Consider the following 25,804-nt stretch of genomic DNA (forward strand, 5'->3'; position numbering starts at 1 on the left):
ACACCTTTGAAAATTCATCAAAGGAAGTTTTTTTTTTTTTTCAACCTTTTGAGATTGTGGGAAGAGACCTTCTGTGGAATCCCTAGCAAGGTGTTTGGGTATGAAGGTGATTCTGAAGTAAACAAGCTCGTATACCAGGACTGGTCTCCCAAGAGACGTCTGGAGAGGTCTTGTGGACTCCTGGAGTTCCATGGAACAGTGTGACAATTGCTGGTCCAGTGAATCTAGTAGAAGAATAACAGTCTAGTATACTTAGTTTATTCTTACTTCTTATATTACACAACATCTTTGGGTCCTGATTTCATTGTCTGTGAAATGAAGGCATGTAGTAGAAAGAGTAATGGATTTGTAAGAGAACTTGGGTTTGAATTATGATTTTCTAGTTATTGTAACAGCTTCAGTTTCTTCTGTGACATGAGGAGGTTGACCTAGATAATGTTAAGTCCCTTCCAACTCTAAATCTTACAGACCAGATCAAGGGTCTTCAAACTATTGCCCGCAGGCCAAATCCAACTTGCCACCTGTTTTTGTACATTTTAAAATAAAATAAAACTTGATTTGACATATAAAAACCAGTGTTAGCTCTTGGGCTGTAGTTTGGCAACCTCTGGACTAGCTCTTTTAAGTGTCCTTTAGCTTTTTTTTTTTTTTGATGAGGCAATTGGGGTTAAGTGACATGCCCAGGGTCACACAGCTAGTAAGTAGTGTTAAGTGTCTGAGGTTGGATTTGAACTCAGGTCCTCCTGAATCCAGGGGCAGTGCTCTATCCACTGTGCCCCCTAGCTGCCCCATCCTTCAGCTTTTAAATTCTATGATTACATTTATATTATCGGCTTTTCTGAGACATGGAAGCTACCAAAAATACTAGTTCCTATCCCCAGGATTTTCTGATTTATTGGTAAGAGGTTTTTCCCTTTTAGCTCATTTCTTCAGTGAACAAGACTAGCATTTTGCACAATCCAAAAGAGATGAAGCACAACCACACATCCCTAGGCGTGAATTAATGTAGTTGTCATAAGTTTGTATATAGTTAGTGTTGCTTTTTCTTCTCTAACTTGGCTCTGTTAAAACAAGTATTTGGTACCCCCCCCAAAAAAAAAGCCCACCCAAATGTAATGTCTTCTTGTTATTAATAGATTTTCTTAAGGTTTATATTGCATATTCAGTATAATACTGCAGAGCCCATTTTTTTCCTCACAAAGGGATAAAAAGAAAAATTCTTATTTTTATGTCAATTATTTGCCATGTTCAACAGACTTTAAACTGAAGACAATTTATACATTTAAAGGCATTTTATTAAGCTTTTGTTTATATTTTTATGTGGTAAGGGAAATTTTCTTTATTCATTGATCTCTTCCTCATCATCTTCAAAAGTTTCCTCTCCATCATTGGCTGTAGCTTCTTGATACTGCTGGTATTCTGAGACCAAATCATTCATATTACTTTCTGCTTCTGTAAACTCCATTTCATCCATTCCTTCTCCCGTAAACCAGTGAAGGAAAGCCTTCCTGCGGAACATGGCAGAGAACTGCTCAGAGATGCGTTTGAAGAGCTCCTGAATTGCAGTGCTATTGCCAATAAATGTGGAAGCCATCTTAAGGCCACGAGGAGGGATGTCACATACAGCCACCTTGACGTTATTAGGGATCCACTCTACAAAATAGCTGCTATTCTTATTCTGGATGGCTAGCATCTGCTCGTCCACTTCCTTCATGGACATTGGGCCTCGGAAGACAGTGGCCACAGTGAGATACCGTCCATGTCTTGGGTCACAAGCAGCCATCATGTTCTTAGCATCAAACATTTGCTGAGTGAGTTCTGGCACTGTGAGGGCTCGGTACTGCTGACTGCCTCTGGCTGTTAAAGGAGCAAAGCCTGGCATGAAGAAGTGAAGGCGGGGGAAGGGGACCATGTTGACTGCCAATTTGCGGAGATCAGCATTGAGCTGCCCAGGGAAGCGCAGTGACGTGGTCACTCCACTCATGGTTGCAGACACCAGGTGGTTAAGGTCTCCATAGGTCGGGGTGGTAAGCTTCAGGGTACGGAAGCAGATATCATATAAAGCCTCATTGTCGATGCAGTAAGTTTCATCTGTGTTTTCAACCAGCTGGTGCACCGACAGGGTAGCATTATAAGGCTCCACAACAGTATCAGACACTTTGGGAGAAGGCATGACACTAAAGGTATTCATGATTCTATCTGGATACTCCTCTCGGATTTTGCTAATGAGCAGTGTTCCCATACCAGACCCTGTCCCTCCTCCCAGGGAGTGAGTGAGCTGAAATCCTTGCAGACAGTCACAGTGTTCACATTCTTTCCTCACTACATCAAGCACTGAATCTACTAGCTCTGCTCCTTCAGTGTAATGTCCCTTTGCCCAATTGTTTCCTGCACCAGTTTGTCCTGCAATAAAACAGAAGAAAAATGCATGTGATTTGAAAAGGGACGTCTAATCTTCCTCTAAAAGCATCAATAACAAAAAAAGTTATGGAATCTTCCTATAGCCTGAGTTGCAAAACTTAAAGAAAAATTTAACTCTTGTGCATACTTTCAGTACTCAGGTATGTACCGAGTATTCTGCTAGACATTGACAGTTATCAAAGAATTCTTTGCTGTGCTGTTTGCCCTCAAAAGAGCTACCAGTCTGCTTTGGGAGACAGGTTTAACAAATGAAATAAATGTATAGCCACTGAATTTCCTCTGAGACATTCGAGGAACTGGAAAAAAAAATCTTTCTTGATTAAGTTGGGTTTTTGACTGATGATGATGGAAATTCACCTTTTCAAACAGATGAATCTCACTTGATAGAAGTTCTCCTAAGAAGTTTTCCTGTGAAGCAAAGTTCTATTACATCAAATCTTGTTTTCCTTCTGATTTTTGTTTTAAACTTGAAGAAGTATTTCATTAGAAAAAAAAATTGTACTCATACTTCAAAGGAACCATGATTCTGTCAGACTTCAACCATCTTAGCTTTGGTAGATGAAAGTTTCTGTCACCAAAAAATTTATTGCCCTGAACTCAGTCTTTATGATTAGCCTCTCTAAACATCAGCCATATGGACCCTCATTGGGCATGTGCTCTTAAGGATTCCAATTTGTCAAAAAAACCCAGCTTCAACTTGTGCTTTACTGGCATAACCTATGAGAACTGTCATTTCCCTGCTGTTATGAGGCATCATAAGTAGGACTTTAGTAGAGAGCTGATCTAAAGATTGAATAAAAACTATACATTTGAATTAGTTCTTTAAACTTACAAACTTGTTTTATACATATATATGTATATACATATATATACACATACATATGTACACATTTGCATATATATGTATATATATCTAATATACATATATTCTTTTAAAATTAACAAGCATTTATTTTCTCGTCTACCTCTTCCCCATTGGGAAAAAAAAAAGAAGAAAAACAAAACCTTTGTAACATATATAGTCATGTAAAAAAACTTTTCTCCCCGAGTCTTGTGTAGCTGTGGCTACAGCATTTGCAGAAGCAGTTGCTAGGTCAAATCTCTATGGGGGTTGCATTTCTGGATGATGGTTACATGACCCTTACACTTGAGTCCCTTACCTCATCCTATTTCCTCTCATGCTCTGTCAAACCCCAATCCTGGAGCATTCCCACCATTGCTTTTGCTTCTATTCACATGCTACGGACTGGGTCAGTAAATCAATAACCATTTATGAAGCACCTACTGTGCGCCAGACACTACTAAGCATTATAAATTTGTTACAAATAATCTCGACTGGGACTTTACTGCAGCAAGGCAATCCTTAATTCTCCCTTAGTTGATTCACTATCCCACTCACTGTAGTAGGTATTCCAAAACTTCATTTATCCTTCAACCTACCATGGCATCCCCTCCCCAACCCTCTCAGCTGGAGGCTTCACCTCTTACGTTACTGAAAAAATCGTCATTCACTGAGAGCTTCCTCGTTCCCCCTCATCTTATATTACTTAGATACCTTCCCCTATTATGAAAAAGTGGTCGTTGCTCAGGCAAACCCATAAATGTTCATCTTTGATCCCATCTCGTTTCATCTCCCACTATCATGCTCCCACTATCACCCCCACTTTCTAGTTAATCTTCAGTTTCTACCTATTGATTGCTTCCCTGATTCCTACAAATATGTCCAGATCTCTTCCATCCTTTAAAATTTTTTTTATCTGACGATCCCTACTAGCCATTATCCTATATTTCTCCTGCCTTTTATGACTAAACTCCGAGAAAGCCATCTCTACCTGGTGCCTCCACTTTCTCTGCTCTTCTTTGCTTCTAAATCCTTTTTTGGTCTGTCCTCTGATTTCATCATTCAACTGAAACTGCTCTCTTTAAAGGTTCTAATGATCTTTTTGTTTTGTTTTGTTTTTTTTCTAATGATCTTTTAATCGCTAGTTCTAATGTCCTTTTTTTTCAGTATTCATCCTTGACCTCTCTGCAGCTTCTGACACTCAAACACCCTCTTCTCTATAGTCTCTTCTCTTTTGGTTTTCATGATACTGCTTTCTCCTGGTTCTTCTCTTACCTGTCCGAGCACTCTTTAGGCTCCTTTGCTAACCATGAGTGTTTACCAAGACTATTCTGGGCATTTTTCTCCTACAATCTCACTTGGTTATCTCATTAGTACCCATGGGTTCAATATCATCTCTATGCAGATAATTTCCAAAACTATATGTGTGTGTGTGTATCTATCTATCTATCTCTAGATATAGATATATAGATATATCTGGATACAGATATATAGATATATGCACACACATATAGTTTCTAGATAGATAGATAGATACATAGATAGATATAGATATATATCCAGCCCTAATCTCCCTCCTGAGCTCCAGTCTCACATCACCAATAATTAACTGGCTTTTTTTTGGGGGGGAGGAGGCAGGGCAATGAGGGTCAAGTGACTTGCCTAGGGTCACATGGCTAGTGTCAAGTGTCTGAGGCTGGATTTAAACTCAGGTCCTGAATCCAAGGCTGGTGCTTTATCTACTGCGCCACCTAGCTGCCCCCAATTAACTGCCTTTTGAACATCTCAAAATGGATGTCCTATAGACATCTCAATCCTAAATGTCCAAAACAGAATCCATTGACTTTTCCCCAAAACCTTCCATCTTCTGAACTTTCCTATTACTGTTGAGAGTACCACTTCATGCCATCCAAACTTACAAACTTTGGTGTCATCCTCAACTCCTCACTTATACTCATCCCACATGTGCATGCAGTCTGTTGCCAAGTCTAGTCATTTTTACCTTTACATTTCTCAAATATTTACATAGCACCCTGGTGCAGGTCCTTATCACCCCACACCTACACTGTTATAGTGCTTCTACTTGGTCTATCTGCTACAAGTCTCATCCCTACACTAATCTGTCCTTCATTTCACTTCCACAATGATTTTCATAAATATAGGCGTGGCTTTGGCAAAATGCCCCCCACCCCCAATCAATATAAAATCCTCTGTTTAGCATTTAAAGCCTGTCACAAACTGTCCACTTCCTACTTTTTCAAATTTCTCACACCTTGCTTTCCTCTACACGTACTTTACAATACAGCAACATTAGCACATGGTGCTCCATCTCCTGATTCTGTAACTTTGTTTGTTTGTTTTTTTGTAAGGCAATTGGGGTTAAGTGACTTGCCCAGGGTCACACAGCTAATAAGTGTTAAGTGTCTGAGGCCAGATTTGAACTCAGGTCCTCCTGACTCCAGGGCTGGTGCTTTATCCACTCTGCCACCTAGCTGCCCTGTAACTTTTCTTTTTTTTTTTTTTTTTTTTTTTTTAGTGAGGCAATTGGGGTTAAGTGACTTGCCCAGGGTCACACAGCTAGTAAGTGTTAAGTGTCTGAGGCCGGATTTGAACTCAGGTACTCCTGACTCCAGGGCCGGTGCTCTATCCACTGCGCCACCTAGCTGCCCCTGTAACTTTTCATTAATTGTCTCCCATACCTGGAATTTTCTCCCTTATCTCTCCCTCTGCCTTCCTTCAAGACTTGGCTCAGTTCTCATCATCTTCAAGAAAACTTCCCTCCCCTCCAAGCCCCAACTTCCCATTGTTAGTGCCTTCTGTCTGAGGTTCCCTTCTGTTTATGCTATATATATCTTCTATGTATAATGTTTTGCATGTATACCCCCCATTAGAATGTAATCTTGAGGGCAGTGACCATCTTTTTGCCTTTCTTTGTATCCCTTGTGCATATATTAAGCTCTTAATAAAGGCTTGTTGACTAGGCCTAATACCCTTCAGGAGGTATTGGCAGTAAATATAGAGACATATATGTGCAATATATATGGATAAGTACTGGAGCCATGATTTCCTTGGTGTAGGAAACACTGTCTACCAACATAGGTCAGCGCCTTCTCTACAACTTGTGGTCTTAGAGAGTTGCCTAGAGTAGAGGTGTCAAATTTGCTTGTGTGGCCCTAACCAGATTAAAATGTAATTGGAAAATGTTTTTAAAATAAATAAAAATACCACATAAATAATGTTAAGTTGTGGTTTTCTAAGTCAACACGTGTGTTTCTTTTTGAGTTTGAGAAGTTAAAAGACTTGCCCAGGGACAGCTAGATGGAGCAGTGGATAGAGCACCAGCCCTGGATTCAGGAGGACCTGAGTTCAAATACGGCCTCAGACACTTAACACTTACTAGCTGTGTGACCCTGGGCAAGTCACTTAACCCCAATTGCCTCACCAAGCCCCCCCCCCAAAAAAACCCCACAAACAAAAAAAAAAGACTTGTCCAGGGGTCACATAGTCATTATGTGTCAGAGGCAGGATTAAATCCTTGTCTTCTTAGCTTCAAGGATGACTTTCCTTTCACTATTCCCTGATGCTTTGTGTGGGTATATTTTCCTAGCAGCACTATTTGTATTAGCAAAAAACAAGAAACAAACTCAAATTTCCATTGCTTGAAAAGTGCCTGGGCTAAATTATGGTATATGAATGTAATAGAAAATATTCATACAATAAGCAACAAATTTGAAGAATTCCATGAAATATGTGAATAGACATAATTGATACCATATAAAGGAAGAATCAATCAATAGTATGAACTACAAAATATTACTACCATGTAACTGAAGATAATAACAACTATAGCCTCCTCTCATTCTGGATGCTATATCTGAGATCACAGAGGTAGTAGTAGTAGTCGTTGTCATAGTCATAGTAGTTATAGTAGCCGTAGTAGTAGTACCACCTAACATTTATATATGCCAGGCACTGTTAAGTAATTTACAAATATTTTATTTGATCCTCCCAACAACCCTGGGAGGGAGGTGCTATTATTATCCCCATTTTACAGATGAGGAAATTGTTTCCTCATCTATACAATGAGCTAGAGAAGGAAATGACAAACTACCCCAATATCTTTGCCTAGAAAACCCCCAATGGGGTCACAAAGAGTTGGATACAACTAAAAAAGACTGAATACCAATATTCATTTGTATGGGAAATGCAGATGGTGCATGGATAAGAGCATGAATCAGGAAGACCTGAGTTCAAATTCAGCCTCTGACATTTACTAGCTGTGTGATCCCAACCAAGTCACTTAACCCTGTTTGCCTCAGTTTCCTCATCCTGTAAAATGAACTGGAGAAGAAAATTTGCAAACCACTCCTAGATCTTTACCAGGAAAATCCCCCCAAAAGGGTTAAGCAGAGTCAGACATGACTGAAAATAACTCAGGAGCAATAAGAAAACATATATGATGATCCCTGCAGGTCACATATTATATTTTTATTTATTTTGTTAATTATTCCTCAATCAAATTTTACTCTGGTTTGGGCCTGCCTAAGTGTTTGACACCTCTGCACTACCCCACGGTCCTCTGTGGTTCTTTCTCCTCCCACTAGAATTTAAGCTACTTGACGTCAGAGAGTGATAGATTCCCTCATAGCATCTAGTCTAGTGCTGGTCACATTATGGGTGCCTATTAACTACTTACTGATTGCGAGCTTAAATCTTATATTGCTTCTAAAAAGTAAAGAAATAGGTGGAGTGGTGGAGAAACAAACACACCTCAACCCCTTCTCTGGCCCCGGAAAACATACCAAAAAAACCCTCCCAACCATTTAAATCACTGATCATTTGTTTCTAGGATTGCAACTTATTTCTCTCTGGTATATGCCACACTTGGTATCTGCACCTGTTGGTAGGAGCTCCAGGGATAGTCAGCCTCTTATCGAACTTGGGAGTAAATTCTTTACCTCTTTCCAGTTGCTCTTGGCCCAGATCTCCTTTGGTATAACAGGCACAATGGCCATTTACATGGCAGCATATGATATTTATCAAGAAAGGGACAAATCAGGCCAAAGCAGAGGCAGCAACCCATGCTTTCCACTATTCTGCATGGGAAGCCAGGACATGCTACAATTGCTCACCATTTCAATTGTTTCAAGTGAGCCATTTCCTTGTTCCGTTTTCCCCTGACTGTAAGCACAGTCTAGGATGTGACTGTTCCCTCCCGAGGATATAAAAATCACTGAGCTTCCTGCACAGCTGTGGAACAACATACAAAACAACTGTCCATATTTCTTCTTCTTCTTCTTCTTCTTCTTCTTCTTCTTCTTCTTCTTCTTCTTCTTCTTCTTCTTCTTCTTCTTCTTCTTCTTCCTTCCTTCCTTCCTTCCTCCTCCTCCTTCTCCTCTTTCTTCTTCTCCTCTTTCTTCTCCTTTCTTCTCTTCCTCCTTCCTCTTCTTCCTCTTCTCTCTCTCCCTCCCTCTCTCCCTCTTTCTGTCTTTCCCTCTCTTTTCCCCCTTTCTCTCCCTTTCTCCCTTCCCCTTCTCCCTACTTCCTATTTTCCCTTCCTTCTCTCTCCCTCTCCCTCTCCCTCTCCCCTTCTAAGGTGGCCAGCCACATATGATAGGCAGGCGCCAAAGCTGAGCAGACTCAGCAGACAGTCCATATCCCTTCTCTAAGTTCTACTGAAGCAACAAGACTCTGAAAAGCTGTTATGTTTCATCTTTGATCAGTAAATAAGGATTATGACTTTTAGCAAGAAAGATAACAATACTGTAGCTACTTTTTAAAAAAGTGGACATGCATTTCTCCATTAAAATAACAAAAAGGTGGGATTGAAAACAAACAGGTTACTTCAGAGAAGCATAAAACAAGAATAAATCAAGTCAGAAGTTGCTCCTTCAGCGAACCAAGAGAGCAGACTCCAAACGACTGCTCCCTTTTCCCAAGTTTATACCATTTGCTGTGGTTCCTAAATATTTACAGTAGATTGATTGGTCCTGAAGCTTTCTGTGTTCTTGGAAAAAGAAGGAAGCTACAGACTTCTGAGTATTTTGCAACAGTCTCATAGCAACTGAAACTCCTAGTTAAATATTTGGGGGTTACGAAATGAACATCACCGGTAATAATGTGTTGTGACATTTCAGTCAGTGACTTCTGACTGTAGAAAACGAAGCTGTGATTTACCAAGTTTCAGTCAAGCCTCAACAGATACCCCTGAGCTGTCTTTCCCTGGCAAAGGACACACCCGCTGATTTATGTCCTGTTCAAACCTCTCTGAAGTCACCCCTGTACTCTGTAGGTTTTCTAACACCCAGGTCTGCTAGCTCTGAAACTGGAGAAAAATTTACAAATGGGAGAAATGCTGAAAGCAAACCCTACCTTTCAGCTGCTCTTTTCTCCATAATATGCATATGACACATCTGACCCACTGATCTGTCTTCCCACAGGAAGGTCCTATAGCTATAGCCTAAGCAGAAACCAATTGGTTTGACTTGCTAAACAGGAAAAATGGGATTTGATCTATTTTTTTCCCCTATCAAAAATGCATTCATGTTCTTTTATATAACCTTGCTGCATACACATGCTTCGCAATTCAGGCATAGTGGTTTTTTGTTTTGTTTTGTTTTGTTTTGTTTTGTTTTGTTTTACAAAACGTACTATAACCAATTTTTTAAAAGTCAAGTCAGGAGGCAGCTAGGTGGCACAGTAGATAAAGCACTGGCCCTGGATTCAGAAGGACCTGAGTTCAAATCTGACCTCAGACACTTAACACTTACTAGCTGTGTGACCCTGGGCAAGTCACTTAACCCCAACTGCCTTACCAAAAAAAAAAAAAAAGTCAAGTCAGAACAGCTAGGTGGCACAGTGGATAGAGCACCAGCCCTGGATTCAGGAGGACCTGAGTTCAAATATGCCTCAGACACTTAACAATTACTAGCTGTGTGACCTTAGGCAAGTCACTTAACCCCAACTGCCTCACCAAAAAAAAAAAAATTTAAAAAGTCAAGTCAATTTATATTATTGGTTTGTATATCCATTCTGTTGAAGGAAGTCATGGGGGTGCGGGTGGGTGGGGGTAATAGTAAGGAGCTTCCACCAAACTATTTACCTATTGTTACTGACCACTCAGTTGAGGTACCCCTTCCATTTGTAGTCTAAATCAGGGGATCTTAACCTAGTGGTCCATTGAGCCCTATAGATTTCAGGGGGTCTGTGAATTTAGATAGGAAAAACATTAGATCTTTATTTTTATTAACCTCAAACTGAAATTTAGCACTTCCTTCAATTTAAAAAACATTATCTGAGAAGGAATCCATAAACTTCACTAGGCTGCCCAAGGGTTCCGAGACACAAAAAAAAGTTTAAAAGTCCCAGATCTAAAAGCAGTTTACATCACTATTCCAGCTTTTCTAACAGCCATTAAGTCATTGGCTTTCTGATTCAAACACACATGCATTGCTAATTTCTTTTCCTCCCAGCCCTCAGCACCAATCCGTAAGAGCCCTGGACCTGCTGCCCATTAACAAATCCTATTGGTCTTTGGAAGTCCTATCTTGTTGCTGTAGAAAGAAGAAAGGATCTGGAGTCAAGGGACCTGGATTCAAATCCCAGCTGTACCTACTAGGCACTTACTTAGCTGTGTGACCTTGGGAAAGTCACTTAACTTCCTTCAACCTCAGTTTTCTCATTTGTAACATGATGGCACCAACTTCACAGGGTGGTGAAGAGCTTCAACTGAGATAACATGTGGAACACTCTCCAAACTTTAAAGCACCAAATCTAAATGCCAGCTATTTTTATTACTATCCCTTTAACCCTAAGCTAATCATTTAAGCCCTTAAGCCACCGTTTACTCACCTGTAAAGTGAAGAAGTTAGATTGTGAACTTGCTCTAAATGTATGATCTTATGACTTGGGTGAGTGCACTAGCTGGATCACTTGTTTTGTGACTTGGGACAAATTATTTCACCTTGATCTGCTTTACTCAATCAATAAATATTCATTAAGTGAATGTGCCAGGCACTATACTAGTGATACAAAAAGGCAAAAGACAATCTTTTTCCTCATTTTGAAAATGAGAAAAAAGTATGTGTGTTCTGCTTTCTAAATAGGGTTATTATGAGGAACAAAGGATATTTCCCATGCGAAAATGCTTCAAAAACTGCAAAAGAGCTAAATAAATGTAAAGCAGTCATTCTCAGAATGGCTTAGTGGGAAAAACACTGGACTTGGAGATTGGGTTTGAATCCTGCCTCTGAAACTTACTAGGAGATGAGACCATTGACAAGTCACCTCATAGGATCATAGATTTAGACCCAAAAGGGACCTCAAAGACCATCTAGTCCATCCCCCTCATTTTACAGATGAAGAAACAGGCCCAGGAAGGTAAAGAAGAGATTTGCCCAAGGACATACACTAAACAGTCATCGGCAAAACCTAGGACTGATTTCTTCTAACAACCTGTTTGAGACTCAGTTTCCTTATCTGCAAAATGAAGATAATAATACCTGTTATCCTTCGCTCACAGGATATAAAGTATATAGTAAGATGCTTTGTATATTTTAAAATGCTATATAAAGCAGCAGCTAATTTTATTCTGCCACATATTTTCCCACAGCTCACATGATATAGGGAAACCAAGAAGATGGGTACCCACAATCTCCCTCCTAGAGAGGGAAATCCGAGCACTGTTCCCCACCCTCCCCAGGCAAGAAGGTTGTTGCTGACATTACTAATCCAATATTCAGGTACTGAATGAGTTTATAGGATTATAGAATGTCACAGTAGAAAGGGACCTTAGAAATCACCTAGTTCAGTTCTCTAATTTTACTGTGCAGGAAAATGAGGCACAGACAGATGAAGTCATTTGGTTCTGGTGACACTAGTGATACCTGACTAGCAGATTAAAAGATCCTTCTAACACTCCTTTCCCTGTCAGATTTGAAATTACAGTTGGACATAGTAGATATTTTTATTCTATAAAACTGGTATTTCCCTAAAATGGTGAGGGCTGCTCCAAAAGAGTACTCCTCTCGTCTAATTTGTTTAGTATGCACACCTAGAATTTGGGTAGAGAAATTATATTCACTAGGCCTTATCTTAGGTCTGCCCTCCCCCCACAACATTCCCATCTACTGACATACCCCATACTCACACCATTTCTCCAACACCAATTCAACTAGTAAAACTTCTAAGAATATTTGTCTCTAATTGTGGGTACATGTTTATCATCTTAACTTTTATGATCTTTAATGTAAATTCCCTTCTGTAATAGATAATGTATGTGTGTGTGTGTATATATATAGAGATATATATATATCTCTATATATATATATCTCCAATGTATAACCTATATCTAATTGCTTACTGCTTCAGGAAGGGGGGAGGAGAGAGAGGGAAAGAGGGATAGAATTGGAACTCAAAACTTTAAATAAAAATGTTTATTATTAAAAAAAAGAGGGAGGAAAAAAATCCACATGGCTTATATTTTGAACCAGTTTCTAGAACAGCCTTGGAAAGCCACTAAAATCCATGGACCACACCAATAATGGGGTAGAACATAGGGCAGAGGAGAGATGCTCCCAATTCCATGGATGACCTTAGTCACTATATCTTTTTGCTCTAAGGTCCTTGAGACCCTAACCTACTTCAGGGAGAAGCTAAAGGAAACAGCATTTTTTCCTCACTACCCTTTATTTATGCCTGGAATGACCTCCTCCTCTTCTCTAAGTTTCTCATTTTTCTTTGTTTCTTTCTTCCTTTCTTCCTTCCTTTCTTCCTTCCTTCCTTCCTTCCTTCCTTCCTTCCTTCCTTCCTTCCTTCCTTCCTTCCTTCCTTCCTTCCTTCCTTCCTTCCTTCCTTCCTTTCTTTCTTTCTTTCTTTCTTTCTTTCTTTCTTTCTTTCTTTCTTTCTTTCTTTCTTTCTTTCATTCTTCCTTCCTTCCTTCCTCCCTTCCTTCCTTCCTTCCTTCCTTCCTTCCTTTCTTTCTTTCTTTTTTGGTGGGGCAATGAGGGTTAAGTGACTTGTCCAGGGTCACACAGCTAGTAAGTGTCAAGTGTCTGAGGCCAAATTTGAACTCAGGTCCTCCTGAATCCAGGGCCATGCTTTATCCACTGCGCCACCCTCTCCTCATTTTTCAAGGACTAACTCAAACTCCATTCCTCTGAGTTCTTTGAACACAGCAGTCTGAAAGTATTATAGTTTCCATAGCATCTCTGTCAGGACCTGCTCTTATACTTCCTTACAATTGTTATGTGTATGTGTCTCCTCTCCCCCTACAGGACTGTGATTCTTACTTAAGAGGTCTATGCCTTAAAACTTTCTGTATCCACAGTGCTATAGTATGCTATGCTAGTTTAAGACCTGAATTAGGTAGGAATTCAACAAGTATCTGTGGATTGATTGGGACAACTATGTAAATGGCATTTGTTGAAGGAATTAATGGTTAAATAAAATAAAAAAATGAGTGAATGAAAAACACTGCTTTTCCATCAAGTACATTTAAAGAACTATTAATAGTAGTGGTAGCATTAGTAATGCAATTTTGTTTTTATACGAAAGGTTTTCTGTTCCTGTAGAGTTCAAAGTTCATATATATCTAGTATCTCATTTTTCCTGGTCCAAGTTTGAACATGAGGCAGATCATTCCCCCCACACACACACCTCCTCACCCACCCTACATTTTGCAGATGGAGAAGGAAAGCCACAAAAGCCTAAAGTGATGTTGATGATGGTCACCCAGTGACAGAAAATTGGACAGGTCCATACATACCAAAGATGAAATTGTCAGGCCGGAAGAGCTGACCAAAAGGCCCAGATCTCACACTGTCCATGGTTCCTGGTTCCAAGTCCACTAGGATGGCCCTGGGAACATACTTCTGGGCTATAAAAAGAATAAAACCCAGCCCACCATGTTATTTTCTAAGGTTCTCTTCAAGGCAGTAACTAATTTCTCTCTGGTTAGTTCCCATTAAACTTGACAACTGCCTGGGATGTGCTCTGGGAGCTGGGTCTCATATGGAGAGACTGCTACAATGCAACTATGACTTCCTTGTTTCCAAAGAGAAGCTTTACATTTTCCATCCCATGGAAAGTACTGTTTTTGCGATAGCAGCTGATTTGATGCTCTTTTGGTTCTTTGGCCAATTTCTCTCCTCTAAAAAGTTTAACCTTACTAGTGTGGGTTCCCAAAATAGGCTCTTTAAAATTCCAATGAAAGTCATGTAGCCCCTCTGACTTCCTGTTGATTATTTTCACTTGTATGGACCCTTTTCATTTCAATTGGACAAGAAAGAAATTGTTTCCAGCTACCCTATGAGAGGATAGCCCCTCCTCAGGTGAAATGTGAACAGATACTATTCTAACTCTCTGGACACAAAGTTCAAGATGAACTAAGTCTCTAGAAAACCAGGCACAACCAGTTCTTAGAGAATCACCAATATCGAATCACCATCAATGATCTACAAAATTAACCTTTATCCCCTTGTATTAATTTACTTCCCCACAAAGACATATCATCGTGGTCTCAGCAGCAAAACTGACAGATCCGAATTTAACTGTCCTTGCCCTTGGAAGCACACGCAGAAAAAAGAAATTAAAATCCAAAGGGCAGGCAGCGGGAGGGAGATAGAAAAGCCAGAAACCCAAATGACCCAAAAGCTAGATAATGAAAACTTTTTCATGATCAAGTGTTGGCAATACTTTTTCTCCTAAATGTGTAATAGGTTGTTTTTGACTGGGGCGGGGATAGGGGTGAGAGAGAATAAGGGAGGGTTGACTTGGGGGAAGGAAGGAAAAAACTGGCATCCCAGACAGCTGAACACTTCTGGTTGGAATTCATTTAAATTAACAGCGGATTTCCCGCCTCTGAAGGGGAGGAGCCGCTTCAGCTCCTATTGTAACTTTCGCGAAAACATAACTGTCCTCCCGGCCCTCTCCCTTCTCCTCCGCTAGGCCGAGAAAGAGGCGTCTTGAGGAAGGGAGGTGATGTACCCTGCCCAGACAGACCAGCTAGGCTGACGTCCAGGGAACCATGCTGGCCTCTCCTGCAGGTCAGGCCTCGCGGGGTGGAGGGTGAGCGGATGGGAGGAGACAGTCCCTGACCCCTTTCCTGGCGCACCGCACACGGGCACAACTCACTGGATGACTCATTGTAGTAGACGTTGATTCTCTCCAGCTGCAGCGCAGAGTCACCCACGTAGCCTCCCGCTGGGTCAATCCCGTGCTCATCGCTGATCACTTCCCAAAACTTGAGGGAGGAGGAAGGGCAGAGAGGAACAAAGGGGGAGAGGGGAAGAGAGAAAATAAGCACTTAGATGGATTGAACCCCTTCCTGGGCTGCCTGTCCTGGCCACCCAAACTTCCCTCCTCCCTCACACCCCACCCCATTTCCACCAACGGTATGCGGGTATTCTCCCCCCGCCTTTTCTCTCTCAGTCCCCGGGAGGGGCGGGTAGGATGTACTCCTGACCGGGCAGGAGGGGAGGGTTGGGGTGGGGAAGGATCTCTGGGTGGGTGGGGAAGAAGTTGGGGGGCGGGGGGGGGGGAGACGTGGTATAGCAGCTGCTGAATTCCTGGCGCGCCTGAGCTCTGCGCCGAGCCGCTCCCTCTCTGCCCCGGGAGGGAGTGGACTGGAAAGGACGGGACTGGACGGGCCAAACCGGGATGGGGGATGGGACATGAGGGGTAAGGGATGGGTCGGGGTGGCCCGTACCAGCTTTTGGACTCTTGACTCCCTGCTACCCGGCCCTCCCCCTTTACTCAGCCTCCTCCATTGCCTCGGGCTCCTTTTTAGGGTGACACGCGGTAGGGCTAAGTAGAGTTTTGTGTAACTTTGGATGCCCAGAGTGGGGCAGGGAGGGAGAAGATTGAGGACTGCGGGGACTGGGAGTGGGATAGGACGCCAGGAGGGGAGGAGCTGCGGAGAGAGAAAGTGGGGGTAGGTGCACGGAGCTGCGGGAGGGGAAGAGAGGACACTGCCCGGGCCGGCTGATGACACTTTAGAAGGACGGCGCAGCTAATCCATCTCTCCCGGGACCAAAGTCAATAAACAGCAATTCTTCAGCACTGCCCCCCCCCCCTCCCCGCCCAGCCTCACCATCTTACTCCTGCCTGCAGCCTCTCAGAAGCGCCCCCGCCCCCCAACACAGACAACCTTCTTCACCCCGCTCCAAACCCACCCCCACCCCGGAGCAGCCCTACTCTCCCACCTTGGTGCCAATTTGATTCCCGCACTGTCCGGCCTGGATATGGACGATCTCCCTCATCGCGGACTGCGGTACCGGTTCCGCTGAGCACTGCTGTCTCCTCGGGCTCTTGGACGTGAGGGCAAGTGGTTTGCGCTGGGGGGATGGTGGTAAATGAGTGAAGGTCCGGGGACGCTGCGGGGGTTTCTGGCTCAAGCACCTCGTCTCGTCTTGTTTCCCCGTTTCCTCTCTCTTCCCAACAGCTGCAGTGGTTCGTGTCCCCGACTAGCCCCTACTGCCCGAGCCCAAGAGGGACCAGCTCCGGACCCCGCCTCTTCCACCCCTTGCTATCTCCCACCCTTGGCCTCGCCCCTGGGGCCCAGAGGAGGTCCGGGGACCAATGGTGGCGGGCCTCAATCCTCCCGGAGACGCCCCCATTTTCCTCCTCCTCCTCCTCTTCCTCCTCCTCTTTCTCCTCCTCCTCCTCTTCCCCCCTCTGCTCTGTCCTACAAACCCAAATCGAGCCTTTGGGCATCAACCATAGGGCACGACTCGATCTTTCTAGCCCACCAGGAACTTGCAGTCCAGATTGAGGCTCTTTCCTAGGACTCTAGGAATAAGAACTAAACCAACTGGGTTCTCTGCTCCTATTACTCCCCCCCCCCATTTCTGGCATAGTAAGAAGTGCTCTAGATATGACGATGATCTTGGTTTCTTCTTCTGTAAAGAATAAGGAGCAGCTGGGTTAAAGGGAGGCAGTATGGGTGCAGTAGATAGTGTTGGCCTTGGAGCCACGAAGAGCTGGATTCAAATCTTGCATCTAGAAAATTGGGATAAGAATGGTATCTACCTCAGAGGGTTGTTTTGTTTTTGCTTTGAGATCAAGTACAATTATATAAGCAAAGTGCTTTGCAAACCTTCAAGTGCTATATGAATGTTAGGTGGGCCTCTAAGGTCCATTTCCTTCTCCAAATCCTTGATCCTAATTCCTGGATTTGAATCCCAGCTCATTTTCTTACTGTTTGTGTTGTCACATACACTTAGGTGTTGATCAGGTTGATCTGCAACAGCAAAGAGTGTTTCTTCTCTGTGTGGTCCCTGTATCAAAGAGATCACAACTTGTTTCTCTGAAAAAAAAGTTAGGTGATGAGAATAGATCGTAGGTGAGTAGATTTTGAGCCAGAAAGCACCTTAAAGGTCGTGTAGTCTTTCTCCCTCGTTTTACAGAGGAGAAAACCTAGACCTAGGGAAGTGACCTAACCAAATGGCAGAAGCAAAATTTAAATCCAAGTCCTCCAATCCAAAACTAGTACTGAGTCTGCTGAACCACCCTACCTCCTTGGTCTCCACTGGTTCTTCTAATTGTAATTCCTAACATACTTCTCCTCCTTCCTTCTCTCCCATTCTTTTCCTTTCTGTATAATCATGACTTTCCATCATGCCAAGCCAAGAAGTTTTAGCTTCTTTCCAGATACCTTCTGTCCTACCTTGGATCCAGGCACAGTGAGAAATAATAAAGAAAGAGAAGTGGGAACTTCCCAATGGGCACAGACCTGAGGAGCCACTCATGGAAAAAAAAGGGCCACTCTTCAGGTTCCTCCTACTTAGAAGCTTGAAGTTCAAAGGATTTGGAGTTAGAGATATGCACTCAAATACTACCTCCTAGGAGAGGCCTAGCATAATCCTCCAAGTTTCTGGTGCCCTCCCCGCTCTGTGTCCCTAAAACTACTTTGTATTTTGCTTTTGCTTTCTGTTCCTACTGTGATCTCATAGTTTTAGGGAGTTCCAGATGAGGAACACTCTCTATCAAAATAGATTGTACTTGCCCTGCATTTTATATTCTTTTAAAAAAAATCAACATTTTTATTTATACTTTTGAGTTCCAGATTTTATCCTTCTTTCCCTTCTTCCCCCCTCCCTGAGCCAGTAAGCAATCAGATATGGGTTATACATTATCATATTGGTTATTTTGTACAAGAAAACTTGAATAAAAGAAAAAAAATGAAAGTGTTTTCAGTCTGTGTTCAATCAATATTAGTTCTTCCTTGGGAGGTGAATAGTATGTTTCATCATTAGTCCTTTGGGATTGTCTTGGATCATTGTATTGCTGAGAATGGTTGTCATTTATAATTCTTCATCAAACAATATATATTTTTTTACTTTGTAAGGTGACAATCTATTCTCTTTTATCATAACAGTATTTTATTATTTTCTAGTTACATGTAGAGATAGTTTTCAACATTTGTTTTTGTAAGATTTCTAGTTACAAATTTTTCTCCCTCCCTGCCTTCACTCCCCCCTCCCCAAGATGAAAAGCAATCTGATATAGGTTATATATGTACAATCACATTAAACATATTTCTTCATTAGTCATGTTGTGAAAGAAGAATCAGAACAAAAGGGGAAAACCTCAAAAAAAACCAAAAACCCAAACCAAAAAAAGTAGAAATGGTATGGTTCAATCTGCATCCAGATTCCCCAGTTCTTTTTTCTGGATGTGGAGAACATTTTCCATCGTGAGTCCTTTGGAATTATTTTGGATAATTGTATTGCTGAGAAGAGTTAAGTCTATCACTGTTGATCATCACATAATGTTGTTGATACTGTGTGCAATGTTCTCCTGGTTCTGCTCATTTCACTCATCATCAGTTCACTTAAGTCCTTCCAGGTTTCTCTGAAATCTGCCTGCTCATCTTTTCTTACAGTACAATAGTATTCCATTACATTCATATACCACAACTTGCTTAGCTGTTCCCCAATGATGGACATCCCCTCAATTTCCAATTCTTTGCCATCACAAAAAGTTCATCAAACAATATTGCTGTTACGGTGCACAATGTTCTCTTGGTTCTGTTCCCTTCAGTATACATCAGTTCATACAACTCTTTCCAGGACTTCTTGAAATCATCCTGCTTGTCATTTCTTATAGCACAATAATATTCCATCACCATCATATACCTTGGAACACTAAGAGATTAAGTGATGTACCCAAGATCATACAGCCAGGATGTTTCAGAGACAGGATTTGAACCCAGTCTTCTTTATTCCGAGGGAAGTTTTATCATGCTGTATCAGGCATGGGAAGGGAAGGGAAGGGAAGGGAAAGGAAGGGAAGGGAGAAAGGGGAAAGGGGAAAGGGGAAAGGGGAAAGGGAAAGAAGAAAGGGAAGGGAGGAAGAAGAAGGGAGAAGGAGCCAATATCTGTTCCATCTCTACCATCATTCCTAACAGCCTTTGTTCAGTCCTCCTTTAAGAAAGTTACTTTATCGTTGAAATTGCCAAGGTAGGAATTTAAGGGAGGCACGATACTCTCAGAATTGTTTAGTAAAAAGGCCTTGGGTCAGAAGTTGAGACTTTTTACTCTAATTCTGGCTCTGAAGTGACTTAAGCAGATAAACTCCCTAATCTCTTCCTGCTTTGATTTTTTTCATTTATTTAAAATACCACTTAAGGATAATAAATGAAAGCATAATAAATAAGAAATACTTTATCAATAAAAGCACTTATTCTTATTTGTATTAGCATATTGATTTGCCTCCTCCCCCTATTGTGTGTCCTTTCCTCATCCTTTTCAACCTTTTAAATATGTTGGAAAATAGAAATAATTTACCTTGGGAACTCTAACTGGGCAGAGAAGTGAAGGCTCTGGAGGGCAAATTTCCAAGAAGAGCTGGCACCATCTCAAGAACTGAATTTAAAATTGTATGTCCTGGTTCTTGTCAACCATGTTAGAGCTTTGGAGTCTGCTTCCAGCCAATGTGGTGGTCCAGTGCTGGTACAACCTGACATTTTGGTAGGATAAAACAAGCTATTTGTGGTCCCTTGGTCATTCCCTTGCCCCTTGATAGGGACAGGGGGATGGTATGCCAACTTCTAGTTCAACATTTTTGCTATGTTTCTGGTATGTCAGATAAAATATTTTGTCTCCAGATTCCCTGGGAAGGGGGGATGGGGAGATGGAGCTTGCTCTTCTCCTCCACCTAGGTGCCATGCCCACATGTTTGAACTCTGCTCTTAGAGAGCACATTCCCAGGTTTATAAACAGCCTTGTGAGTTCATGAGGTCTGGAGGTGTTTGACCCATAGGGTTGGAACTGTTAGTGGCCAGGAAAGCTCCTAAATCAAGGAGGCAGCCACTGAAAAGAGAACTGACCCAAGCCTCATAGTTTTACCAACAGGCATGTACCAGGGGTTTTTTGGATGGTAAACCAAAGGTGAAATGTCAGCTGCCTAATTAGGAGTCCTATCAGTCTCCGAGCAAAATGGAACAAAGCTATGTTAAGTTACTGAATCTTCTTTTAAAACATTCTTTTATTGAGTTGTCTTTTTTGCTTAACATTTCTTCTGTGTGTAGAAATAAATGACCTGAGCTACACCTGTTTCTTATTGTACCCCTTTACTCGCCCTTTTTGGGAGACACTACATATGAATAATAACCAGAGGTATAAGTAAATCTGTATGTAGGCTACCCAAATTGGAGTTTAATGAACAGCAGAGTGTGAGAAGAAAGAGTTTATCCCCTTTCATTAGAAGCAGGTTCCTCAAGGTCCATTAAGGCCACACTCCTGTAATCTTGCTGCCAACGAGGCTCCACCTAATGAATAGCCTAAGCTATAGTTCATCTAAATAGTCTAGGCTTTCATACTAAGATTAACACCAATATGGTGAGTCCCCAAGAACTGGGTGGGAGGGAGGAAGAAACTGGGGGAACCAGGCTGCCTAAGTCAGAAAAATAGCAGGTCAAAGGTCTTGTATGATCAGCAATGAGATACGGCCTGTGAACTTTCAGGCTGGGTAAGATAGGGAAGTTTAGTTGCATGGGGGAACAAATAGAAAGAGAAGAAGGAATAGAAGGAATAGGCCTCCCACAACTGAACCAGGTCCATACCTGGGAAGGGCATAGGGAGGAGGCACAGTTCTCCAACACCTTTGGGACCAGCTGCAGTTCCTTAATGTTAGACAAGTGTTTGTATTCAGACCTGCTTTTAAGTATTTAAAAAATTGTGACCGGGAAGAAGACTGATTTACTTAGTTTCAACAACAAAACTAGGCAGCTACATGGATAGAGTTCTGGGCCCAGAGTCAGGAAGAATCAGCTTCCTGAGTTCAAATTTGGCCTCAGACACTAGCTGTGTGACCCTGGGAAAGTTACTTGACTCTGTTTGCCTCAATTTCCTCATCTGTAAAATGAGCTGGAGTATCTTTGTCAAGCAAACCCCAAACGAGGTCATGAAGATTCCAACACGACTGAACGACAAACAGCTTCAAAACTAGGCAGGGGACTGGGAAGGGGGAGGGACGGGTGTAAAACTTTCTGAGAGGCTAACTTTGTCTTGTTATAAAGGAAAATGTATTAAAAATTTGAACTGCCAAGGGGGTAGCTAGGTGGCACAGTGGATAAAGCACCAGCCCTGGATTCAGGAAGACTTGAGTTCAAATGTGACCTCAGACACTTGACACTTACTAGCTGTGTGACCCTGGGCAAGTCACTTACCCTCATTGCACTGCAAAACAAAGCAAAAAAACCCAACCCCATAAAACAACAACAAAATTGGGGGGGGGACAATGGGAGTGGGGGCAGCTAGGTGGCACAGTGGATAAAGCACCAGCCCTGGATTCAGGAGGATCTGAGTTCAAATTTGGCCTCAGACACTTGACACTTACTAGCTGTGTGACCCTGGGAGCACTTCAAGAGTTGAGCTAATTCAGGTGGGTTTATCCACCCATCTTTTTCTTCCCCTCTCCTTTCATTCTGCAGTTATAGCTTGGATGCCTCAGGCTTTCCATTAACCTTTTTATTTTTAGAGATGTGAAGACCTGAGGTGAGGAACGACACTAAGAAATGCGTTGTTGGAAACATGTTTCCTCCCCACCCCGTGGCTTTTTTCTTCTTCAGTTTTTCCAGTGGGACTGGAAATAGAAAAACAGACACACACACAAGCAAGAAAATCCCATCTTTCCCCCCTTCAGATGTTCTCTCTAAGTGCTTATATCCTTATTTCTTTCAAAACAGTGGAAAGGCTGATGTTGTATTTAGGGGAAGTTGCCCAAGAGAAAACCCTCCTATGCCATGTTTCCATGTATTTTGGAGCCTGAGTGTTACTAAGCTGGGCTCAGCCAGCCCTGTTCTCACAGCAAATGGATGATTGATTGATTCAAAGTCAATATTGTCCTTGTCAGGCTGGTCCAGACTTAAGCTTTTTTTTTTTTTGCAGGGAGCTAAGGTGAAGGCAACTGTTGTGACAGGCTGCCTTTTTTGGGGGATGGGGTCAGGGGCAGGGCAATGAGGGTTAAGTGACTTGCCCAGGGTCACACAGATAGTAAGTGTCAAGTGTCTGAAGCCAAATTTGAACTCAGGACCTCCTGAATCCAGGGACGGTGCTTTATCCACTGTGCCACCTAGCTGCCCCCCACAGGCTGCTTTTCATGCACATTCCTTGCTTTGGAAAAAGAAGCATTCATTACCATCTGCTTTCCTGCTGCTCGATAAGGACCTTAGGATCAGTGTACCTGCCTTGCAATTGAAACCTTCCCCACATGTGATCTCCCCATTAGAATATGGGCTCCTTGGAGCAGCTAGGTGGTGCAGTGGATAAAGCACTGGCCTTGGATTCAGGAGAACCTGAGTTCAAATCCAGCCTCAGACACTTGACACTTACTAGCTGTGTGACCCTGGGCAAGTCACTTAACCCTCATTGCCCCACAAAACAAAAAATAAAAACAGAATATGAACTCCTTGAGGTCAGGGACTGCCTTCCTTTTCTATTTTTATTCTTAGCACTAAACACACTGCTTTGCACATAGCAAACCCTTAATAAAGCTTTTTTCATTCATTCATTCATTTGGGTTTCGGTTATTCCCAGAAAAATGGCATAAACATCAAGTCAAAGGGCTGGGCTCTGGGGGCTTTTGCTCTTTTCTAGAGCTGACATCTGTGTTAGGGTCTGAGTCACAATGCCTCAAATCTAACTTTGTCATTTCCCTTGGAGTTAAATAAACTCCACTGACTTCTATTACCTCTAGGACCAAACCCTCTGCTTGACATTTAAATTCCCCAACCTGGCTCTGGCTTTCTTTGCCAGTTGAATTATACACCACTAGCCTTCTTTAACACTGTAGTCCAAACTACAGTTACCCCTTCTACATTGAGACTTTCCCCATCTCGGTTTCAATATAACTCAGGTCAGCATAAAATAGGAATTTTGTGGGAGTTTTGCAGAAGTTCCAGATGACACATGAAAGCTAGCAGACAACACAGAAAAAGTTTGGAAACTCAGAAATGCATAAAATATAAGTATAGTGTTGTATAATATCAATATATTTTATCTTTTAATACCACAAATATACACAATTTCTTTTTTAAAGGTAAAAAGTTAAAGTTTGCAAAAAAAGAACACAAAAGCCAGCAGATGACACACAAAAGCCAGCAGATGACACACACACACACACACACACAATTATTGGTGCAGTGGATAAAGCACTGGCCCTGGATTCAGGAGGACCTGAGTTCAAATCTGGCCTCAGACACTTTTGGGGGGGGGCTTAAGTGACTTGCCCAGGGTCACACAGCTAGTAAGTGTTAAGTGTCTGAGGCGGGATTTGAACTCAGGTACTCCTGACTCCAGGGCCGGTGCTTTAACCACTGTGCCATCTAGCTGCCCCACCTCAGACACTTTTAACACTTAGTAGCTAGCTGTGTGACCCTGGGCAAATCACTTAACCCCAATCAATTGCCTCACAAAAAACAAAAACAAACAAACAAAACCCCAAAACACAATTATTTTATTTATTTCTTGCAATCAAATACTGCCAAATAGCATTACTTCCACTCATGCACCATTCAAAACAAAAGGATAATTCCTTGGGTATTTTTTAAATGGTGCCTAACATTTTAATACAGCAGACAAAAAGTCAAAACTTAGGATGTACCCTGATTAATTATGTAAACTGATAATTTTTTAAAAAGCAGAACTAATAATTGAGTTCCTTTCTTCATAAGTGGAAATTTAAACATTTCTCCTGAGAGTCTTGAGGTTATCATCGTGTTAGGAGTTGTGCAAAGTGTGGCCCATGTAGGATCATATAGGAAAGTGTGTAGCTGACACACCTTATTAGAATTAATAAATTGTAAGGCTAGTATTTTTACTTAACATTGATCATCTACATATAGCCCATGACCAAATTCTTAACCCAAATTTTGCAACGAGGTACTGTAAACACCCCATAAAAGAAAAAGAAAAACCAGACTTCTTCTCTGGGACTGTTATGTATGAAGGAAGGACAAAAAAAATTTATGGGGATTTTCTAGATCCCAGGCATGCCACACCCCTAACCCCTGCAATGTGGAAAGGATAACCGTAGTCTTTTTCTGTTTCTCATTCACAACAGCTTATTTCCAGTCCCCATATCACTGCCTATTCCTGGAATGCCTTCCCTCTTCATTTCCACCCCTTAGAATCTCTAGCTCCCTTTAAATTTGAGCTTCTTGTGTCACCTCCTACAGGAGGCTTTGTTGGTGACCCATCCCCCCAGTCCTGTGTAGTTACTTTAATATGTTTTGCATTTACTCATACGTATATGTATTGTTTCCCCATAGAATGTAAGTGACTATTAATTGGTTTTTTGTTTTTGGTATCCCCAGTGCCTAGTACAGTGTTTGAAACACTGTAGGTATTTAATAAATGTATGTTGATTGATTGGTTTAGTCTGGCTTAGAACTCCAGTGTTAGGAAACTCACTGCTCCCTAAGTCAACCCATTCTACTTTTGAACAGTTATAATTATTAACAAGTATGTTTCATGTAATGGATACTTAATAGGTGTTTTTTGAATTTTAGCTTAGTAACTTTTCCTTTTATAGTGCTGAACCCTGTTTATCTTTAACTTTGACCCATTTTTCTAGTCCTACCTTCTTCAAGTAGAGCAAGTTGAATACCTCATCCATGGCCCTTCAGATCCTTGGAAATAGCTCTCAAGTGCCTCTCTAAATTGTCCTTTCTCCAGGCTGAACATCCTAGGTTCCTTCATCCAATAATTATATGGCATGGTCTTGAGGTTCCTCACCTGTTTACTCTTCTCTGGGCTGCACTTAGGCTTGTCAATGTCCTATCTAAAATGTGATGACCAGAACTATATACTCCAGATGTGGTCTAACCAGGGCAGAATACAAGGGAACTATCAACTTCCTTACTCTAGATACACTATACTTCTAGATAACTAGGTGCTTGTAGAGGATAGGGCACTGGGCTTGGAGTCAGGACGACCTGAATTCGAATCTCACCTCAGACACTTACTAGCTATGTGACTCTGGGCAAGTCATTTAACCTCTGTTTGCCTTAGTTTCCTCATCTGTAAAATGGGGATAAGA

At 41.9% G+C, this 25,804-nt stretch overlaps 1 protein-coding gene across 1 annotated transcript; it reads right to left on the minus strand.

Moving 5' to 3' along the window:
- Window positions 1–1,277: 1,277 nt before the first annotated feature.
- On the minus strand, window positions 1,278–17,274 carry TUBB6 (tubulin beta 6 class V). Its single transcript, XM_043978621.1, has 4 exons — window positions 16,465–17,274; window positions 15,395–15,503; window positions 14,028–14,138; window positions 1,278–2,403 (listed from the first exon to the last, which is right to left on the minus strand). Exons 1-4 carry the CDS (start codon window positions 16,519–16,521, stop codon window positions 1,340–1,342), a joined length of 1,341 nt encoding a protein of 446 aa, XP_043834556.1. The 5' UTR covers window positions 16,522–17,274; the 3' UTR covers window positions 1,278–1,339.
- Between the last annotated feature and the right edge of the window lie 8,530 nt (window positions 17,275–25,804).

The sequence above is a fragment of the Dromiciops gliroides genome, chromosome 1, assembly GCF_019393635.1.
Source record: "Dromiciops gliroides isolate mDroGli1 chromosome 1, mDroGli1.pri, whole genome shotgun sequence".
Lineage (NCBI taxonomy): Eukaryota > Metazoa > Chordata > Mammalia > Microbiotheria > Microbiotheriidae > Dromiciops > Dromiciops gliroides.

What these genes read in the sequence shown, in the direction of transcription:
- TUBB6 (XM_043978621.1), bottom strand. Translation starts at nt 16,521, where the DNA reads ATGAGGGAGATCGTCCATATCCAGGCCGGACAGTGCGGGAATCAAATT. An exon ending in CTACTACAATGAGTCATCCA is followed by an intron (nt 14,139 to 15,394) that starts GTGAGTTGTGCC and finishes TTCTTTTTATAG; the next exon opens with CCCAGAAGTATGTTCCCAGG. An exon ending in GCCTGACAATTTCATCTTTG is followed by an intron (nt 2,404 to 14,027) that starts GTATGTATGGAC and finishes GTTTTATTGCAG; the next exon opens with GACAAACTGGTGCAGGAAAC.